Here is a 19,232-nt window from a genome sequence, read left to right as displayed (position 1 = left end):
GTCCTGCGCCTCAGTATGGACATGTGGCTGCTGCTGCTCCTGGTCGTCCAGCTCTGTTTCTGCTCCGGCTATGAAGGTAAGGACCACCGGGCAAAGACCACTAGTCAGTATGAACTCCCCCCTTGGCAGCAGATTGATGATATTATCAATCAGTTTCTCTTTATGCTGTTTGCTGAGAAAGTTTGATATCACTTTATTGAGGCTGGATTTTATATTAAACAAAGATCTGAATCAGATCAGAGAGGGAGAGGGTAAGAGATAGATTTGTGTTTTAAGTGTTTGCGCATGAGTTTGAGGGTTTCTTATCCCCATCGCTGGTTTTTGGTGAACCGCGGCTGTGTTTACGTGGAGGGGGTGGAAAGCGGGGGGAGTGCAGTGTGCATCTGGGGGACGTTTCTAGTCTGCACAGAGCTCAGGCTGTGGCACTAATGAAAACCCTGTAGCTGCTGCAGAGTACTGGAGTTTTTTTTTTTTTTTTTGGTTTCCTGCCTTAGTGAAGAGCGACCCATTCACCAGTCATCTGAATCAAACTTGTAAATGACTTTACCATCTGCTGCCTGGTCTGGAAGTGTTCACTGTACTTTACTGATGAGTTCCTCTCCTGGTGTAGAGTAAACACAGGAGGACTCACACACATACACTAAAGTAGGGCTGTAGGATTACAGTAATGCTTGCATTTACTCATTTAAATAATCAATTTATCATCCAAGTGATTCATGCTTTTGTTCCATCTTCCTTTTATTTTATTTTTGTGTGTGTTTTCTTTGTTTAATGACTTTTTGGTTTGGTTACTGGAGAATCTGTGGGCTGTGTGCAAGACATGTAATAATGGCATCACCACCACAGACTCCTGGGAACATGTGATGGACACTTCTGAAAAATAATTGGCAGATTATTAAGGTAGCTATCATCCAAAATAAAATATTCAGGCTATAGGCTACACACACAGAGAGATGGAGCCAGACAGAGCAGAGCCTGTCGCCTGCAGTGAGGAACTGAAATGACTTCAAAGCTCAAAGTTTGGACAGAGGAGTAGTTTGGTAGTGTGTATGCGTGTGTATGCGTGTGCATGCGTGTGTGTGTGGGGGTGTGTGTGTGTGGGGGTGTGTGTGTGTATGTGTGTTGTGGCTATGTGCCTGTAGATGGTTGGAGAGTGGCTCACCGCTGCTGTATGATCATACAGGCTGAAACATGAACACAAGCTGCCGAGCAGATTTACACTGACAGACTAAAAACTGCTTGTTGAGCTGAAAGTCAGGACTCTGGTCTGTACTTGTGGCGTGTGTGTGTGTTTATGAGGAGTTTATTTTACAGGGGTATGATTGTGTTTGTTCTGGGGGTCACTTTGCCCATTTATCAGTTGCGTGTGCATCTAAAACGGGGTTGAAAATATGTTTGAGATAGGGTTTCCTTTTTTTTTTAAAGAACAGAGACAGTGTTCAGCAAGTCCTCGTAAAAGTTTGATCACATTTTCCATGATGATTCCTGTACTGATGATGTGGGTCAGGGGCAGAAAGATCCTCCACACAGGGAGTAACTTGGGGAAATGCCATAGAGCACTTTCCCTGCAGAACAGCCACTCTTGTCTGTGGTAGTGTATCTGTAGGGGAAAAAAAAAAAAAGTGCAGCTCTGAATAATGAATGCCCGAGGAACAGTTAACTGTCTGTTAATGAATAGATAAAAAGGAGTTATTGGTTAGAAAACAGGGATAATGTCCTCTCCTCGGGTTTAATTTGTAAGAAAAGTACAAGAACAAACAGTTACAGCCAATGTAAAACATTAAGAAATGCAGTATAACATCTAACATACTGTAGCTGCTATATGAAACAACTGAACATAACATGTCCAGTCTAACAAAGTAAGGATTTAGCTGAACATCAACATAAAAACCTAACTGGTGTAGTGGCTGAATTAACAAACAAACTTAGTAATCATGTCTCATACTGTAACTTATTTAGCCTGAGCATGAGATTACAACATGCAGCACACTTAATAACAACAACTCTCAACACAGAATATAGTTGACACTACAATACAACGCTTAATTGGGGGCAGCAGGGCAATAAACACATTGTCACATTATCATATTACAAAATCAATTTGGCAAACATGTTTGCAAACAGTCGTGTATCATCCAACATTAACATTACAGTTCAGTTCAGGTTGTGTGTCTGATGTTAATTAAGTCAAGATTCAACTTGAATATCGGATGCAATGTTAAAGCAATAAATGTTACCTTCAAGCAGATGCTACAATTTACAGCCATTGTTGACTGCCTCGTGTATAGGCAATGTGTAGATGCTAGTTAGGGTTAGCTGGGGTTGGGGTCAGCAGCACATTAGGGTCTTTGAGGTCTTTGACTCATTTTTCCCAAACATTTGCCTGGTTTTCTTTCCTTGATGATGCATCTCTACTTTACATCAGTTTTTAAAGAACTGTAAGTCACCTACAGCTGTTTTCATGCACAGTGGAAAATAATTGTTGTCAAAGCAGAGGGAAACCAGCTGATGAGTCTGTGTGTTTAAAAACCATGGATTAGTGCAGCTCTAAAATGAGACAGATACATGCTTTTTTAATAAGGTGCCGCCGTGTAATAATGATCTGTCTCTGGATGTGAGTTTACATCTTGAACACTTGGATGAATTGTTGAACTCTGTGCGACTCCTCGTTTTTGTATATGCTACTGTAGCTACAGATCCTTTCATAGAAATGCAAAAGTAGCACCGGATACTGGCCAAGTGTAAATAGGCAAATAACAAGTATACAAACAAAGGTGACATATTGCTGTAACTAATTATCGGCCCGATATTGGCCAATAATTATCGGCAAATACACATATAAGTCCAATAATGACATAGAGCCAATTATAATTAGCTAACATTGCCTTGATTTCACTCATTATCAGTCTCTTTGCCCCCAAGGTGATTTAATAAATAGAGATTTTTGAAGAGTCATAACTGTTCTGGTTTTTGTTGTGATTACAGTAGTGAAGTCAGATGCAGAGCTATAATGTTAAATTAATTAATTAATAACACTTATCTTGCATAACTAACTGTGACATGCAGCTGATTTGTGTAAGGTCATTTTTAACTAGTATTACAATTTATTGTATCACGCTATTACTGTAACTATGGTGAGTTCACTGTGAAGTGCTAATGGAGATTTTAAAAAAAGCAAAAGTTTGTTCTTCAGGGTCACAGAGAGCTGAAGGAGCAGCAACAGACACGTTGGTTGTACAGTGCCACTGGAACAGAAATGATTAGTGCCCTAGAAGAAATTATGTAACTCTGTAATCACAGCAGGTTGAGTTTAGTGAAGAGGAATTGATGTTTCTTTTTATTTTCTGCCCTCTCCCACTCCACAGACCCTGCAGCCATACTTTAACAGGGGAGTGAGCTTCCACATAGTGACAGTTTGTATTACAGGCCCTCAGAGAAAAGCTAATTGGAATATCAGGCTCTGTAATTTAAAGCTTATTCACTCCCAGAGGTTTCATGCTGCCTGCACTATTAACATTTTGACATCATTCTCGTTGAGAGCTCTTTTGAAGTAGCGGAGTAGAGGAGGAGGATGACGCCGTCTGCTCATCCCACATCATCATGTTGACAGGTTTATTAGATACAAGTGAAGATTGGTCTGATCGCATGTTCTCGTCTCTTGACATGTTTGACTATAAAATCCTCTTATCTGTGAGGGCTCGTCAGGTTTAACCAGGTGAATCAGTTTCAAGCCTGCACCACCTACTGTAGGAGAGAAACAGCAGCAACAGTGTAGAGGTGAAACATGAAGCATGTATCAGAGTTTCAGAGGTCGATATCATGTATAGACCGTCACCCACCACCATGAATGGAGAGCGATGTGTTCAATGTGTTCAGGAGGTTTATAGACTAGTTCGCACTACTCTGGTTGTGGCTCCCGATTCAACCAATGTGGTGTCTTCAGACGTGACAACCATGTTGAAAGATAAGGAGAATGTGTCCTTCTGGTCAGGGTTAAGAATCCCAAAGAAAAAAGAAAAAGAGACTAAATTCTTCCTTTGGTTCTGTCTTAGAGGGATACTACACCCAAAATCAATAATTCACCAATCATTTACTCACTGTCATGCCAAGGAAGGGTTTGGAGAACTCCCGGAGTTACGAAAACGCTTCTGGAGTTCCAGGGGGGGTCCGGCTGGCAACGGATTTTCATATAATGGATTATATTGTGCTCACTATAATTGTGCTCACTTTTGAATCGTCCAAAACACACACTATGAAACATCCAGATACGTCCGTACTGCTCGTCCGTACTGACCCAAGTGTCCTGAAGCCGCGACATGAAAAAGTTGTTTGGAAAAATTCATTTGATCTCTGTTTTTAGCCTTGTAGTAGTAGTAGTAGTAGTAGCAGCTCCCAGTGGCTGCGCGAGATGCGCGAGATTTGCTGCGAAATGTTCTTCCGTGTTTACATCCTACATGGTTTACAACGACGAACGAACATCTCGCAGCAAATCTTGCGCATGCGCACAAACATCAACAGAGCCACTGGGAGCTGCTACTACAACAAGGCTAAAAACAGAGATCAAATTTTTTTTTAAAGTGAATTCTATCCGCCACATTATATGAAAATCCGTTGCCAGCCGGACCCCCCCTGGAACTCAGAAAGTTCTCCAACCCCTTCATTGGCATGACCGTGAGTAGAAAATTGGTGAATTATTGATTTTGGGTGAAGTATCCCTTTAAGTTGTGTTTTGTGTGTTATTGTTTACATATCTCTTGTGTATCTCCAGCTTTGGACATCTAAATACTTTATTATTATAGCGCCTGAAAAACCCAAGTAATCAAAGAAAAAATATATAAAAGCATCTACAAATTCTTCAGTAGTTTATGTTTTTGCTTTGCTGAGTTTTCCCGCTCTCCTTCTTCTCGGCCGTCCAGGTCAGAGTTCATCTGCAGAGGAAGTGGAGCTAAAGCTTGAAAACTGGACTTACAACACGAGCTTGATGTCTGCTGGAGGGTTAGGGTTAGAAGATGATGTGGCCTCTGTGGTTTTATTATAAGATATTTTCTTTCTTTTCTTCTGTTGCTGGAGAGATATTGATCATGTGTCCAAGCTGAGGGTTATGTATCTTGTACTTGTAAATTGTTCATCTGCTGGTGGTGATTCTCACTCTCTGTGAATTTAGTTTCTTATCTGATGCCTAATTTGGATTTTTTTACAACTGTAAATACCTTCTTTTTTTTTTAATAACAGGATCTACACTACACTATCATCTGTTCCCAATGAACAACATGGATTACCTTTGCTGCACCTCAAGCTCGGTCCAGAGTTTGGTTTTTCCAGATATGTTTTTTCTTGGCTTGTTAAAACCAATACAGTAGGGTCATAGACTTTGACCTCACAGTAGTACAGTAGTGACAGTTGTGAGAAGGTTATGGTGCATTAAAAAGTAAAACTTTGAAACAGGAACTAAGCAAAAGCATCAGTCTGTGAATCATGTGGACATTGATATTAAAACCTGAGATTCACACAGGGAGAATAAGTGAGTCATTGTTTACGATGACAAGTAGTCTCCATTTACCATGGTGTAAATTGTTATTGTTTGTTTTGCTGCAGATGCTCACAGGAGTGATATAAGCGCTTAAGGAGCAGACAGTAAAAGTTTTCCCATTAGGCAGCTAAATCTGACTCACTCGGTCTGTGGGTTTGCTCTGTACAATCAATGCTGTGTGATCTGACATCTAAAACCTCAAAGCTTGTGTGTGTGTGTGTGTGTGTGAGTGAGTGAGTGAGTAAGTGTGTGTGTGCGTGTGTTTTAGAGATGACTTGCAGCAAAATGGGCCAGACAGCTTTTATTAAAGTCATGATGAGGAATGGGGAGTGGGACGGACGGGGGGAGATGTGCTCACAGTATCAGGTTCATTGACCAACATGTGGCTGATATCTGAAGCTGGAGGAGGTTGAACACTCGTCCCTTGTGGATCCCAAACAGAGGATACATTCACACCAGGGTTCATAACATCCCAGGGCCAAGGTTGAAGACCCCCCCCCCTCCCCCACCCCCTCCTTCCTCCTCCTCCTCCTCCTCCTCCTCCTCCTACTTTAACCCCTTCTTCACCTATTTCCCTTTTCCTCTCTTGTTTTTATTGCTTCCTGACCTCCACCCCCCCTCCTTCCTCTCTCCATCTCCTCTTCCTCTTTCCTAAAATAATCCTCCCTGCTCATCACAATTCCCTTCACATTTGTCTTTTCACCGATGCTATTCAGCTGTGTCCTCCGCCAGCTCTGCAGCCGCCACTCAGAAACACTTCAGTTCTTCTCGAATGCTGCTGTTTTATGATCTGAATATATTCTGCTCTTTGAGAAATGTGTTCACTGTTTAAAGCCTGACTGAAAATACATTGCTGTCTGTCTCCGGTGAGTATGATCCATGGGAGCTGTTTGGAACAAAACTCACTTAATCTCCTTTCATTCATTCATTTTTTACCAATCACAATGTGGGGCCACAGAGTGAAACTTTGTGTTAAACAGATTAATTTTTCCAAACCAGCTGGAAAAATTGGATCTTTTGGATGATTTTTTGTTTTTTCTATTCTGCATGTGTCCTGTCCAAAAGATCCAGATCACCCCCCTGGAGTGTGGTTGAAATGAAAAGTTGAGCAATGTTTTTAAGCCTGTCCTTTGTGCTATTTTATTGTAAGAAAAAAAAAGAAATCCCATAACTCAGCCCAGGACAACACTTTCAAACATTGCCCAACATCTTGGATGCAGCTATAGTCATTGTATTAGTCGCTTTTTTCTTCTCCTTCTTTTTTGTCTTTCATCCCCAGGATCAGGACAGTACGGCTACGGAGACGATGAGGACTGGTACTCTCATAGATATAAAGGTGACTACATGCTTTGTTTGACACAGACCAACACACATAACCTGAGACTTTACTTAGATTTCATCCATAGGATCATCAGGGTGAGGGGTAGAGTTTATTTAGAGAACGATAGGGTGAGTGTTTCAGCCCCAAGAGTTAAATAAATTCCTTTTATAGTCACAATGAAATTGCAATCAGAGCAACTCTAGCAGAAATTTCAAACAGATTTTGAGGATCTAAATAAGATTCTTCAGATTTTGATTGATTGCTAGCATAGCCAATACCCAGCTGTAGTGATATCCAGCAATTAGCCTGCACCCAAACCTCCCTTCATCAGCATTTTAAGATCATACGCAAGTTTTTGCACAACCATACACTCTCTATACAAAGTTTTTGATGGATCATATCCAAACATGCAAGATAAACTAGCAACAGTCAAAGATAATTCCCAAATAAAGTCAGTTGGATTCCTTCATTTATTAGAGTTTCAGATGTGTCATTGGAAATAATTTTATGTTTGACAGAAAGAGGAATAAGGTTGTTTTTTGTAACCATGGCATTAATACACAGAGACGTAAGATCAAAATTAGAAAGACTATTATTTTATGCTACTGTGTCTTTAAAGAGCCACAATTTAACGGCAGGTAGTTGAGCCAGTTACGTAAAAATGACACAGTTATGTGTCATTTTAGCTTCCCGCTTTAATTTCGGGGTCAGTTAGACACGGAACATTATCGTCCAGGCCAAACCAAACTCTCCTCTCGAGTAAAAGCTCAAACTCAGCGGCTCTGGAGACTTTGCCAGTGCACACACACGCATACTGAGAGGGAGCAAGGGAGGCTTGCTGTGTAATGAATACTCATTTTTATTCCAACTGGAAATTAGCCTAAGCCTGCCCGATGTGTATTCTCCTCTCCAAGTGTGTGTATACAGTATGTGTGTGTGTGTGTGTGTGTGTGTGTGTGTGTTGGACCACAGAGCTGAGCGCTCGTCCTGAGCCAGCAGGAAATAAACTGCAGATCCTGATTTCCATGTATTGGAAACGGACGGACTTCGCAGCCCCTCAAACTTGGCATCAAACAAGGGATTGTTGCACAAGCATTTGGGAGATGGGCAGAGGTATCCGCCATGGGAGGAGACAAGTCGACAGAAATCATAGCTGTCTTGGAGAATAGTTTGAGATTGTAGGAAATATGTTTTTTTGCTGAACTATTTATTGGTGAGAACCGGTAACTTGTTGCACTCTCCGTTGGTCGCTGGCAGAGATATGGTCATGACATAATCCCCCATGTAATGGCAATATGTCATTTTCACTCTTAGGTTTTTTGCCTGGGGTGAACAAATGTGACACAACATGTTGATACATCTGCTTTAGAAATGGATTTCCTTATTTGTTGGCAGGATCAAAAGTCAAAACATTACAATAACTTCTTGGCCTGGGTGGTAATTTGTGTATCAGTGATAACATCTGCACTAGCAAAGTTGAATAAAAGCAGCAGAGTTGACGATAAATCGCTAAATCGCTTCCATTTCACAGAAGAAATTAAAAATAGCAGTGGACAGAATCATCAGATCTGTGTTAATACATTAACATAATACATAACATTCAGTGTTAATACATTGACTCTTCTCAGTGGATGAAAACATGCATTACAGGTACTTTACTCTGGACTCTGTTGTGCTGAAATGAAGCTGATACATCTGTGGTCGGTCTAATCAGCATCGTTATTTCAGACTGACAACATCTTGGAGGGGATGAAAGTGGCTGCAGGGATGGATTAGTAATCAGAGCTGAGAGTTCAAATCAGTGGTGTGATCAGGGTCAGTGAAGAGCTAAGAGGATATTTCATCACTTTCTATCACACACACACATTGTGAAACTAGTGTGGCCTCTACACGTTATCACACATTTGTCTTCTACACAAGTGAGAATCCCCTCTGTGCCTCATGAGACTCTGTTGGATTAAGAGAAGTCACAGTTAAGGTAACGAGAAATCCACCGTATCCGTCTGAACTCAGGTGATGGGTGGATTTTCACACTTTACAGTTTAAGGAAGTCTTTCATAGCTTTTATAGTCTCCTCCAGGTAAGAGTTTATTCTACTTCTATGATGAATATTGATACCAACAATCCTCTCTCCCACTTTCTGTTGCTGAGTTTAAGGTCACGCCATGAATAAAGTATAATGCCTCGATGTGGTGGAGAAAAAGGTCAGTGCAGCTGTCTTCTACTTCCATTTTTAGGGACTCCGTGGTGCGCGCCCATTAAGCTGAAACATGGCGACGTGAGCTGTCGCACGCCCAGAGGAGACCACTACAGGAACGTGATGGGAACCCGCTGTAAAATCCGCTGTAAGCAGGGATACGAGTCGCAGAGCTCGGAGGTGGTGTGCATGGCCAGCAAGCACTGGTCATCTAACTACGCCTGCAGAGGTGACCACACACACACACACACACATTCAGTCTTGCATAGGGATGTCACGATTGCAAATTTTCTTGGTACGATTATTGTCAAAGAAATAACCACGGTGTTACGAACACTATGAATGTGTAAAATCAAATAAACTACAGTCAAAATATAATTACATTACTCATTATTTACACAAAATATTTCAAGTATCTAATAATATATGACCAATTATTAACCCCCCAGGGGAAGCGTTTGAAATATTCAGGTCATAAATTGTCATCTATACCAAATGTTTACGTTTATTTTAATCGTTTTTTGTTTTATTTTGTGTTTTTTTTTTTAATACAAATAACAAGCTAACATTTAAATTCCTACCAATACAATGCTACGTTAGTTAAATGGACCAGTATCTGTGCGTTTACCTTTATTTTGCCGCACATCTGCCGATATGGTTCCGACATAATATTTTTTGGGAAGTGACGATTTACGATTAATTAATTGTTGCGTTTAATACCGCGATTAATTGTGAAAACAAGTGATCGTGACATCCCTAGTCTTGCATGTACACACTAGATTTGCCTAATGTGGATTTTTGTAGATAACCTCACAGGTTTTAGCATCAATGTTTATTCTTGATCCTACACAATCTGCAGCTTTGGGGTGAGGATGTTTGTTCATTTGGAGATTTTCCATCCAAGTCCTGCACATGGGAGTCCAACTATTTGCAGCTGACGTTTTTTGTTTTGTTTTGTTTTTTTCATCAGCTCGCACTTATACAGCAAATTTGTACACAATTACACGGGTCTATTACTGTTCCCAGAAGTTGTTTGTTGGCAGGTCATAAAGCCTCCTTGGAAATAACGATTATCTAGAGCATGGGACACTAAACCGCTGAACTGCTCCATTGTAACTCAGGATACTGGTGGAAAATCGCTGCCACTACTACTAATACTTTAAGTATCACATCTGCTCTTGAGTAATTTCAGGTGTTAAAGGCCACATATATTTGTTTTTTTGAAAATCTTTAATGTTCCCGCAGGGCAATTTGGTTTGCAGCAAAAGGTCAGAGTCAGACGCAGTAAGATCTCACATAGCACACACAGATAAATACATAGTCATCACAAATTACATATAGACAGAGCAGGGCTGATTATTATTATGCAATAACCAAACAGAACTTATGATGATATCGACCAATCAGGACCAATCTCTATCTGCAAAGAATAAAGACGACAAAAAAAAGAAGAAGCTCATAATCACTAGCAAACACTGAGTTAGGTGGAGAAATCTCTCTCGCCATGTGTGGGAGGAGGGATTTGAGGGTTAAGTGTGTGCTCAGTAAACACTACAGCTTGATTTATCTGCGGATTATCAGTGCAATTCATCGTTTACATTACCTCGGAAGAAAAAAACGAACTCATTTAACAAATCAATGTCCAGATACTGTGGGATTCAGAGGGGATTACAGACTGGTTCTTTACAGACCGGTTGCTGCCTTTCATACAGAGACTCATATTCAGTTCAACAGGATCTGGAGACAGTTTGAGCTGCTCTGGATAACCAACACTTTCCTGTATCCTTTCTTTTTTTGGCAGAGGAAGAATTGTGAATGTCATAATTTAATAACGTTAACAAGCGACCAGTGTGTGGCTTCTGCTGGCGGGTGGAAGAATTTAGTGTTTGGATGTAAACACTGACTGAAACCTTCTCTTCCTCCTTCTCCTCCTCCGACAGAGATCCGCTGTCCCAAGCTGGACATGCCCGTTAACGGCGGCTACAAGTGCTCCGACGGCTCCTACTTCAACTCTCGCTGCGAGTTTTTCTGCTCCCCTGGATTCAGTCTGAAGGGCCAGAAGACGGCAACCTGCCAGCACAACAAGGTGTGGAGCGCCGGTGTTCCCACCTGCGTCGGTAAGAATGTGTGTGTGTATGTGTGTGGTGTTGTTGTTTTTGTGCACAATTTAGCCTCCCGCCGAGGCCTGGAGCCTGTAGACGACTGGGCTGCAGTGGAAAAACCCCACTGTGGAGACAGACTGGGGTAATTGCTCACTTAAGGCACAATGTCAGCTGCAGATTAGTGTTTTAAAAGTGCTGAAAAATGCAATGGCTGTTCCCCACAATATAAAAGTTATATTTTTGATGCTTGGAACAAACAGGGTCTCTAGATATCTAGATATACACAGCCCGATTATTATTCTCACTCGCAGCCTGAATCTGTGGCTGAAAGTGACTCTGTCGTTCATGAACGGCTGAGCTGAGCTGTGTAAATGGCTGAGTGGTCTAACGACCTTGGTACCAGTCGTCGGTGTCAGCACGCGCTCCTTCAGAGCTCTCAGAAACAGAGCCAGCGTGTCCTCACCAGTGTTGTTTGTGCGATGACATTGGGTCTCCTACGTCTGTCTGCGAGGACACCAGCCAGACTAATTTCCCTCAGAGTCTCAGATGCACTTCGCTTGAAATCGTGCTTTGATTATTGAAAGCCCAGAACCCCTTTAATGCTCTAAACTTTTCACATCAACCTGTCTCGACCATTGGACCTAATATTTCAGGTGTCCAGATGTTTTTGTTGATAAATGCTACTCCAGCCGCCGAGAGCTTCTAGCTGCTTTCCTGTTTATTAAATATTGTTAGACTGGAGGATGTCTGAAGGATGGAGAAATTAAAACACTACAACAATGTAGGGAAAAGATTTAAAAAAAATAGTTGATTTGATGGAAAGTATTGCAGACACTAATGAATGTCACAAACTCTGTGTTTCTTTTCTGTTAAAAGACGCGGCTGTGATCTTGTGTCTGTGCTCCTACGATGGAGCATCTTGTGATGTGATTGAGAGTTTTTGGGTTTTTTTTCATTTCTTCCCCTTTTTTCTCTGTAGATATGGATCACCCTAAAATCAAGTGTCCTACCGTGAAGGACAAATGGGCAGAGCCGACAAAACTGACAGCCAGGGTGACCTGGGACACACCAGAGGGCGTCGACACTGCAGATGGCATCCTCACAGAGTCCGTCTCATCTCTCTTTTCAAGCTTTTTCTTGCATTTTTGCTTCATAGCACTCGGCTCTGTTTGTTCAATAGAGACGTCGCAGTGAAAGATTAAACGCGAGTCTTGTCTTTTACAGCGTTATCCTCAAAGGGAAACCTTCAAAATCCGACTTCCCGGAGGGGCTCCATAAGATGTCCTACACCGTGTTTGACCGTGCAGGGAACAAAGGATCCTGTCGCTTCACTGTCAGAGTGCGAGGTGAGTGAGGAACAGATGCTTTTTGATATTCTGTGTGGAAGCAGCGTCTCAGTTACACTTTAATCTCAGGGGTTGTTTCTCCTAGAAAGCAGAGACTGTGTTCAATTGTTACATTCCTGAATATATCAAATTAATTGCAATTGTAAAGTACATGTTTTTCATATAGGGCTGTTTTCTTATGGGAACTTGTATACTTCCCTATAGTTTGTACCACATTCAACAGTTATTTGCAGGATATTTACAGGGACATTATCTGGATATAAAAGTACAAGCTTTCCTATAGGAGGCTGTGTAATTGCAGAGGTGACAGGTTCATCTCTGGAGCTGCTGCCTTGTGTTGCCTCACAGAGACAAAAACTAACAGTGAGATTAATGAGCCTTCAGCAGCTGGAGGAGTTCAAACTACAATTTCTGGCATAAAGCAAATGGGCAAGTGAAATAAGTTAATGGAAAAATGTCTCCATACAACTTCTGTACCTGAGATTTAACAGATAACAGATTCATGTCAGGCCTCCTCCGTCCTGCAGTTTTTTTTTTCTTATGATATATTCACCAGGCTTTTATTACAGACTGAATCAAATCAGTGGTAGATATAAAGTGATAATGTGATACTTCCTGGCTTGAGAAAGACCACAGCTGCATCCGTGAGAGGCTTCTGAATGACACAGGATATGTCAGTCTTTTATGACTAATTCTTTATTTAGTCCAGTCATACACATTTCAAATGATCTAGCTTCAGAAATAAGACACAACTACTCTCTCTGATTAAGAAATGTGAACCTTATTCCTCCTGTTGACGTGTGATTCTCTCCATTTGAGAGTCTGTGGAACATGTTTATGTGGAGGCTTTGTTGTTACCTGCTGTATTTCCTGACCTGTGTGTGTGTGTGTGTGTGTGTGTGTGTGTGTGTGTGTGTGTGTGTGTGTGTGTGTGTGTGTGTGTGTGTGTGTGTGTGTGTGCAGTGCGCCGCTGCAGCCCACTGTTTCCCCCAGACAACGGCTACATGAAGTGTGACAGTGATAAAGACAACTACGGAGCCAACTGTGAGTTCAAGTGCACCGGCGGCTACGATCTGCAGGGCAGCGCCGCCAGAGTGTGTCAGTACGGGCTCACCTGGTCCGGCACAGACACCACCTGCACAGGTACACACCAACAGACACACAAACCAGCTTTTATTCATTCATTTATTTTTCTTTTGTGTCAATGTAGAAGTGCAGATGCAGGAATAGAATAAAATAAAATCAGAAACTAAATGTAGGAAAAATAAAAGATGGAAGAAGTGATAAAAAAGAGGAGGAATACGACTTATACATCATGACTCAGCTCTAACATTATTATTTCTAATGAATTAGTCATTCAAGTATTTTTCCCCTCTGGTTTAATCCATAACTAATGTTTTACATTTCACACACTTCCTTTAACACTGACTGTAACCAAAAGTGTGAATGTCCACAATCTCGTGGTGTTGCTTCCACAGATCTGCAGCTTTTAACTCATTCACATGAACTTCTCTGAATTTTCATTATTTTTAAGAAGAAAGAAAGAAGAATTGCCTTAAAGTTGTTATACAACCGAAACAATTAGGAGGATAATTTGAATATTATTCTCCACATTTCCTCCCGCAGGCTCCTGTCAGATCTGGTTTCATTTTCGACTCTAATTTGGTTTAAAGTCAGATGATAATTCATATTCCTCAAAGTATTTACATCAGTACCGATGGGGACAGTCTTACATTTGTTGCAGTGTTACCTGGCGACTTGTAACACTATTTGGCTTCTTTGTAAAATCACACTGTTTTCCTCAATGAAGATTTACATTTGTATCTGATTAGGCTAATTAGACTTTAAATGTATAGGTGCTACAGTCTTTTCCCACAGCAGCGACACACAGAACAGAAAGTTACATAAACTTTGTCTACCTGTGCTAAACTGGTTCCCAGAGAGAAGCTCAGTGGAGGTGAAAATGGCCTCGGTGCTATGTATCGATTGATGAGATCAATACTGGACGCCCCTCTATTGAATGTCTGTGTGAGACAGGAAGAAGTAGTACATGGAAAGAGACAGTGTTGCAGCTTTTGTGCAGCAGACCATCAGCAATTAATACTCAATTGTGCATGTTCAGTTCACTGTTGAATACACTTCTGATGGGGCATGAGTTTCTTATTGGATTTGATCTGCAGAGCAGCTGAAAGAATAAAATAACACTCACGCATCTCGCAGTAATAAATAGTCTGCGTCTGCTACTGCGTGTCGTGCCTTTTTAATGTTCTCACTTAATTGTACATTTAATGTCATCGCAGCCATGAACATCAACGTGGGAGTGCGGACGGCTGCTGCACTGCTGGACCAGTTCTATGAGAAGAGGCGGCTCCTCATTATCTCGGCGCCGACGGCTGCCAATCATAATTATCGCTTCCAGATGACTAACCTACAGGTGAGGCACGACGCACGGAGGGAACATGTTGGGTGAGGATACAGTAGATGGAGGGAAGAAGCAGAAGAAGTGGGAGAGGTCAATACTGCAGTGATTTGTGCTCTTGTGTGTAAAGCTGCTCACAAAGAGGGACGACTGTGTGTTTGGTTTTCACTCCTGCTTAGCGGCCCCAAGTAGGACAAAGCACTGAGACAAATAAACAGGAGGGAGGACGTCTCTGTGCACAGAAAATGTCAAGCCGATGAAAAAATGACAGTGACACCGGCTCTGATAAGGCTGCTCTGGAGCTGGATGATGCTCCCGTCGTCGGAAAAACCATTTAGTCAGAGCTGAGTTTAAAGGCCTGAGTCGACTGGGTTATCAGCTGAAAGACAAAGCAGCGGTAAAAGACAGCGACACTGTGAGCAGTGAGTGATAGGGACGTCTCCTGGACGCTGGTTTCTGATATCTCTCATCACTATGTTCTGAGTCATTCTTTTTTTTTATCAAGCTAAAATGTCAAATAGTTCATTTCATTTTTCCAGCTTTTCAAAAATGAAAAACTTGCTGCTTTTCTCTTGTGTTATATCGTGTCAGTGTAATGGAGTACGTTTGGATTTTGGTCAGACAAAAACGAGTGATGTCTTCCTTTGGCTCTAAAAAATTTAGGAGTATTTTATACAAAAGATCCTTCAAAGAGAAAAATACTTTGCACATCTATTTTCCAGACAGGTGCGTAGGAGAGGGACAAGCAGATCCAAAACAATATATAAACTCCTGCACACTGTGAATCTATTTTATCACAACGTCTCGGTGATGGACCTTACTACAACTCTTCTTTGCACCTTTTTGATATTTATTAGCAGGACGGACAAATGTGTTATAAACAAGTATTTTGCGGGCTTTTTGCCTTTAAGTGCCAAGACATCTATCTATCTATCTATCTATCTATCTATCTATCTATCTATCTATCTATCTATCTATCTATAGTTATATAATTATTAGGCAACTTCTTTACCTCAGACAAAATGGGCCAAAAAAGAGATTTATAACAGACTCTGAAAAGTCAAAATCTGTAAAATGCCTTTCAGATGGATGCAGCACTCTTAAAAGTAGCTAAATTATTGGGGCGTGAGCGAAAAGTCGAATGTTTGGTTGCACGTAGTCAGTAAGGTCGCAAGAAATGTATGGAGATAAAAAAGACGCATTCATTATCCATCCATCCATCCATCCATCCATCCATCCATCCATCCATCCATCCATCCATCCATCCATCCATCCATCTATCTCTATCTAATCTATTGTGAAAGTGATCGTTACCTGCTGCAGCCCTGGTGTTTTCTATATCTTCTGTTCAGCACAGTTTTCTGTCCCCTGTACAATCAGTTTTGTTTTTCTCACCGGGGAATCGATACCAAACCTATAAAGCTCATAGATCTGTCTGTCTCCCCTCCGTGTCTCTCGTGGCGACAGCACGCTCAGTGTGGACTGGACCTGAGGCATGTGACGGTAATTGAGCTGGTCGGGACTTACCCGGCTCAGATTGGACGAATTCGTCACAGGCTGCTCACCCCAGGCCTGGCCCTGCAGCTCAGGTACGCACACTAACACACACACACACACACACACACACACACACACACACACACACACACACACACACACACACACACACACACACACATGCTCACCACAGCTGCTTACTGAGCTGATGTGTTTCCAAGGTTACTGCTCCAGATCCCGCAGAGGTCTTTCCAAATGGTGCTGGTGGACAAGCAGGGCATGGACAAGCAGCGCTACCCGTTCCCGATCACGGCGGCCGAGCTGTTCACCACCATCGACACTTTCCCCGCCCGCAAGGATGAGATGTTGCTACAGCAGGAGGCGGGTCAGACCTGTCAATCATAAAAACAACCCCCCACCCACACCCCTCCTAAGCCCCTCGTTCCTCTCCCCTCCCTCCCTCCTCGCCTCTCGGTGCACTTCTAACGGACCGTCAGCCATCTTCAATCCTTCTCCTCCCCCCAGTCACAGCAGACAGGACCTGCTCTGATCCTCTGTCTCTATCCACATGTCACACACTCCTACCTGAACTCATTCAACCCTGTATCCTGAAGGTGTGTGTGTGTGCGTGCGTCTGTGTGTGTGTGTGTTTGTGTGTAAAGTGTGTGTAAAGTGTGTGTGTGTGCCATCAAAAGTTTGGATGCCAGTCATGGTGCTGATCTGAAGCAAGAAGCTTTATAGAGAGAAGCTACAAAAGGAATGGGTCATACAGTACATTACAATCATATTGATTCCTGAGTCTTGTCTTTCTTTATGTGTTTTATTATTATTATTATTATTATAATTATTAATATTTTCAAATCAGAAATATGTTTTACTATTTTGTACAAAAGTCTTTTTACTGTATGAACTGGAAAACTTTTTCACCTGTCTAATATTTATGTCTCATTTCTCTAATTATAATGTACTCTGACACTCTTTAGAAAACCATGTGTGCATCTACGTCAGAAATTACAAGACACTGATTAAATACAGTATCTCCACAAGAGGATGTGATCTCAACCCTTTCCTTGTCTGAAATTTCTTGCCGTAATTGAGTCGGTTTGTCTTCAGTGGAATTCGAAATGTGTTGCATTTTCACATTCATGGTTCCTGAGGGATAAACCATGTGGAGGTAAGTGCCCTTTTAACTCATAGTTAGTTTGTAAGATGATGTCTTCAGCTTTGCTTTGCAACTCATGAACCAAACAGACAACTAAATCCAAACAACTGGATAAATAAGGATGAACTTTTGTCTAGAGATGTTATGGCCCCCAGAGGATGAACCCTAATGACCTTCATGATCTTTTGACATTTGACTTAATTTTGTAGACTAAGATTAATGGGCAGTGAATGACTTTGGGGATTCACTTACTTTTCTCCAGCGCCACCAAGAGGTTTGTCTTTTAGTAAAATGTCCTGACGACTATTTAATGGATTACCAGTATATTTTGTTGAAGTTAAAGCAGTACTAAAGAACTTTCAGTTTTGGTTGAGTTTGGCGGCGCCTGTGGACCAAAGCGGTAGTGTTTTGCCTGAAGGAAGACTCCATTTCCCATGAACACTAGCGTGAAGCCCTGTAAATATCCTGCATTAAAATTAACAGAAGACATCAAAACTAAGTTTCTGTTTCCAGTGGATCATTTCAAAGTGAAAACACAAACATAATCCATTGCTAAAGTGCCGTTTTGCCTGTTCCCTCCCTGTTGTGACTCGCAAAAGTGAAAGTGAAAGTAAAGTGAGAGCCGGGTTCCTACCATGCTCCTCAAAGCTGCTTAGTGCCAGAGAAAGAGATACAGACCCCCTCAGACCATGACAGAGGTGTCATTCAACTTGTTGTAAGTCAATGTACCATCACAAAAGTTATGAAAATATTTTATGAAGGTTGAAAAGTTACTTAGTGCTGGTTTAAGTTAAGTTAAGTTAGAGTAAGTGCCTTGTCAGGTCACAGATTTAAAGGGATAGTTCAACATTTTGGCAAATTGGCCCATTGCCATAATTGCTATAGTCATAGCAATAGGTTCGTTACCTTTAATTGTAGGTGTAAGTGTAGCATCCCCGGCTAAATGATGGTCGGACTCTCAAACTGATGGTTCACAATGGTTTATTCCTTGGACCGTATTCAATGCAAACACACCGTAAGAGCTATGAAAAGAAGAAAACAAAATACAGTTACCTTTACTCTTACTTGAAATTACCTTTAACTGCCTTTATCACAATCATGTAAGTTGACCTTTTATCTAATAAACTTATTGTAGACTCACAGGTTTTACTCCATGAATTTAAATATATGTTTTAACTGCTACGATTGATGTTACAGTCATGAGGGAAAATTCACATTTTAACTGAAAGACAACCTCACATAGAGTGCAATATAAAACAATATTTGACATGAAATTAGCATTTTTAACCGTTCGTTTTTAACCCAATAAACAGTTTTTAACCTTAGCAGACCGCATATAAAACAGACAAAATACGTCCTGTTGCATTAATAAAACAACCTACGAGTTAGCTTATAGCTTCATCTCACTTCAATACAGACCGACACGGCAGCTCGCCGATGCTAATAGTAGCTACCGCTAACCACAATACGCTTTATGCATGAAAATATCCACGGCAACCAAACTCGAGCCGGACATAAATATAGCATGAAATGGTAACAAAACAAACCTTGTGCCCCTTATTAGCCAGGTGCTAGGGCGTTTCATGTGGGTTAGACACACTTTGCTTGCTTTTAGCATTGAAGACACACTTTTCCTTCTGCCGGTAAACTCCGAAGCA

The 19,232-nt window shown here is 41.4% G+C and overlaps 1 protein-coding gene across 1 annotated transcript; it reads left to right on the top strand.

The window, feature by feature from the left end:
- srpx (sushi-repeat containing protein X-linked) lies at positions 1–17,421 on the top strand. The gene is made up of 10 exons (XM_083996147.1): positions 1–76; positions 6,810–6,866; positions 9,089–9,277; positions 10,989–11,165; positions 12,130–12,256; positions 12,375–12,496; positions 13,460–13,639; positions 14,797–14,930; positions 16,383–16,504; positions 16,634–17,421. The coding sequence occupies exons 1-10, from the start codon at positions 16–18 to the stop codon at positions 16,815–16,817; spliced, it is 1,353 nt and encodes a 450-aa protein (XP_083852273.1). The 5' UTR covers positions 1–15; the 3' UTR covers positions 16,818–17,421.
- Positions 17,422–19,232: the final 1,811 nt, after the last annotated feature.

The sequence above is a fragment of the Trachurus trachurus genome (assembly GCF_905171665.1).
Source record: "Trachurus trachurus genome assembly, chromosome: 21".
Classification (NCBI taxonomy): Eukaryota; Metazoa; Chordata; class Actinopteri; order Carangiformes; family Carangidae; genus Trachurus; species Trachurus trachurus.
The sequence above is the reverse complement of the archived record's forward strand: the minus strand, read 5'-3'. Positions and strand labels throughout refer to the sequence as shown.

Excerpts from the sequence above, each read along its gene's own strand:
- srpx (XM_083996147.1), top strand. The coding sequence starts at position 16 with ATGGACATGTGGCTGCTGCTGCTCCTGGTCGTCCAGCTCTGTTTCTGC. Across the intron at positions 6,867-9,088 it reads GTACTCTCATAGATATAAAG|GGACTCCGTGGTGCGCGCCC; the intron begins GTGACTACATGC and ends TTCCATTTTTAG. Across the intron at positions 11,166-12,129 it reads CGGTGTTCCCACCTGCGTCG|ATATGGATCACCCTAAAATC; the intron begins GTAAGAATGTGT and ends TTTTCTCTGTAG.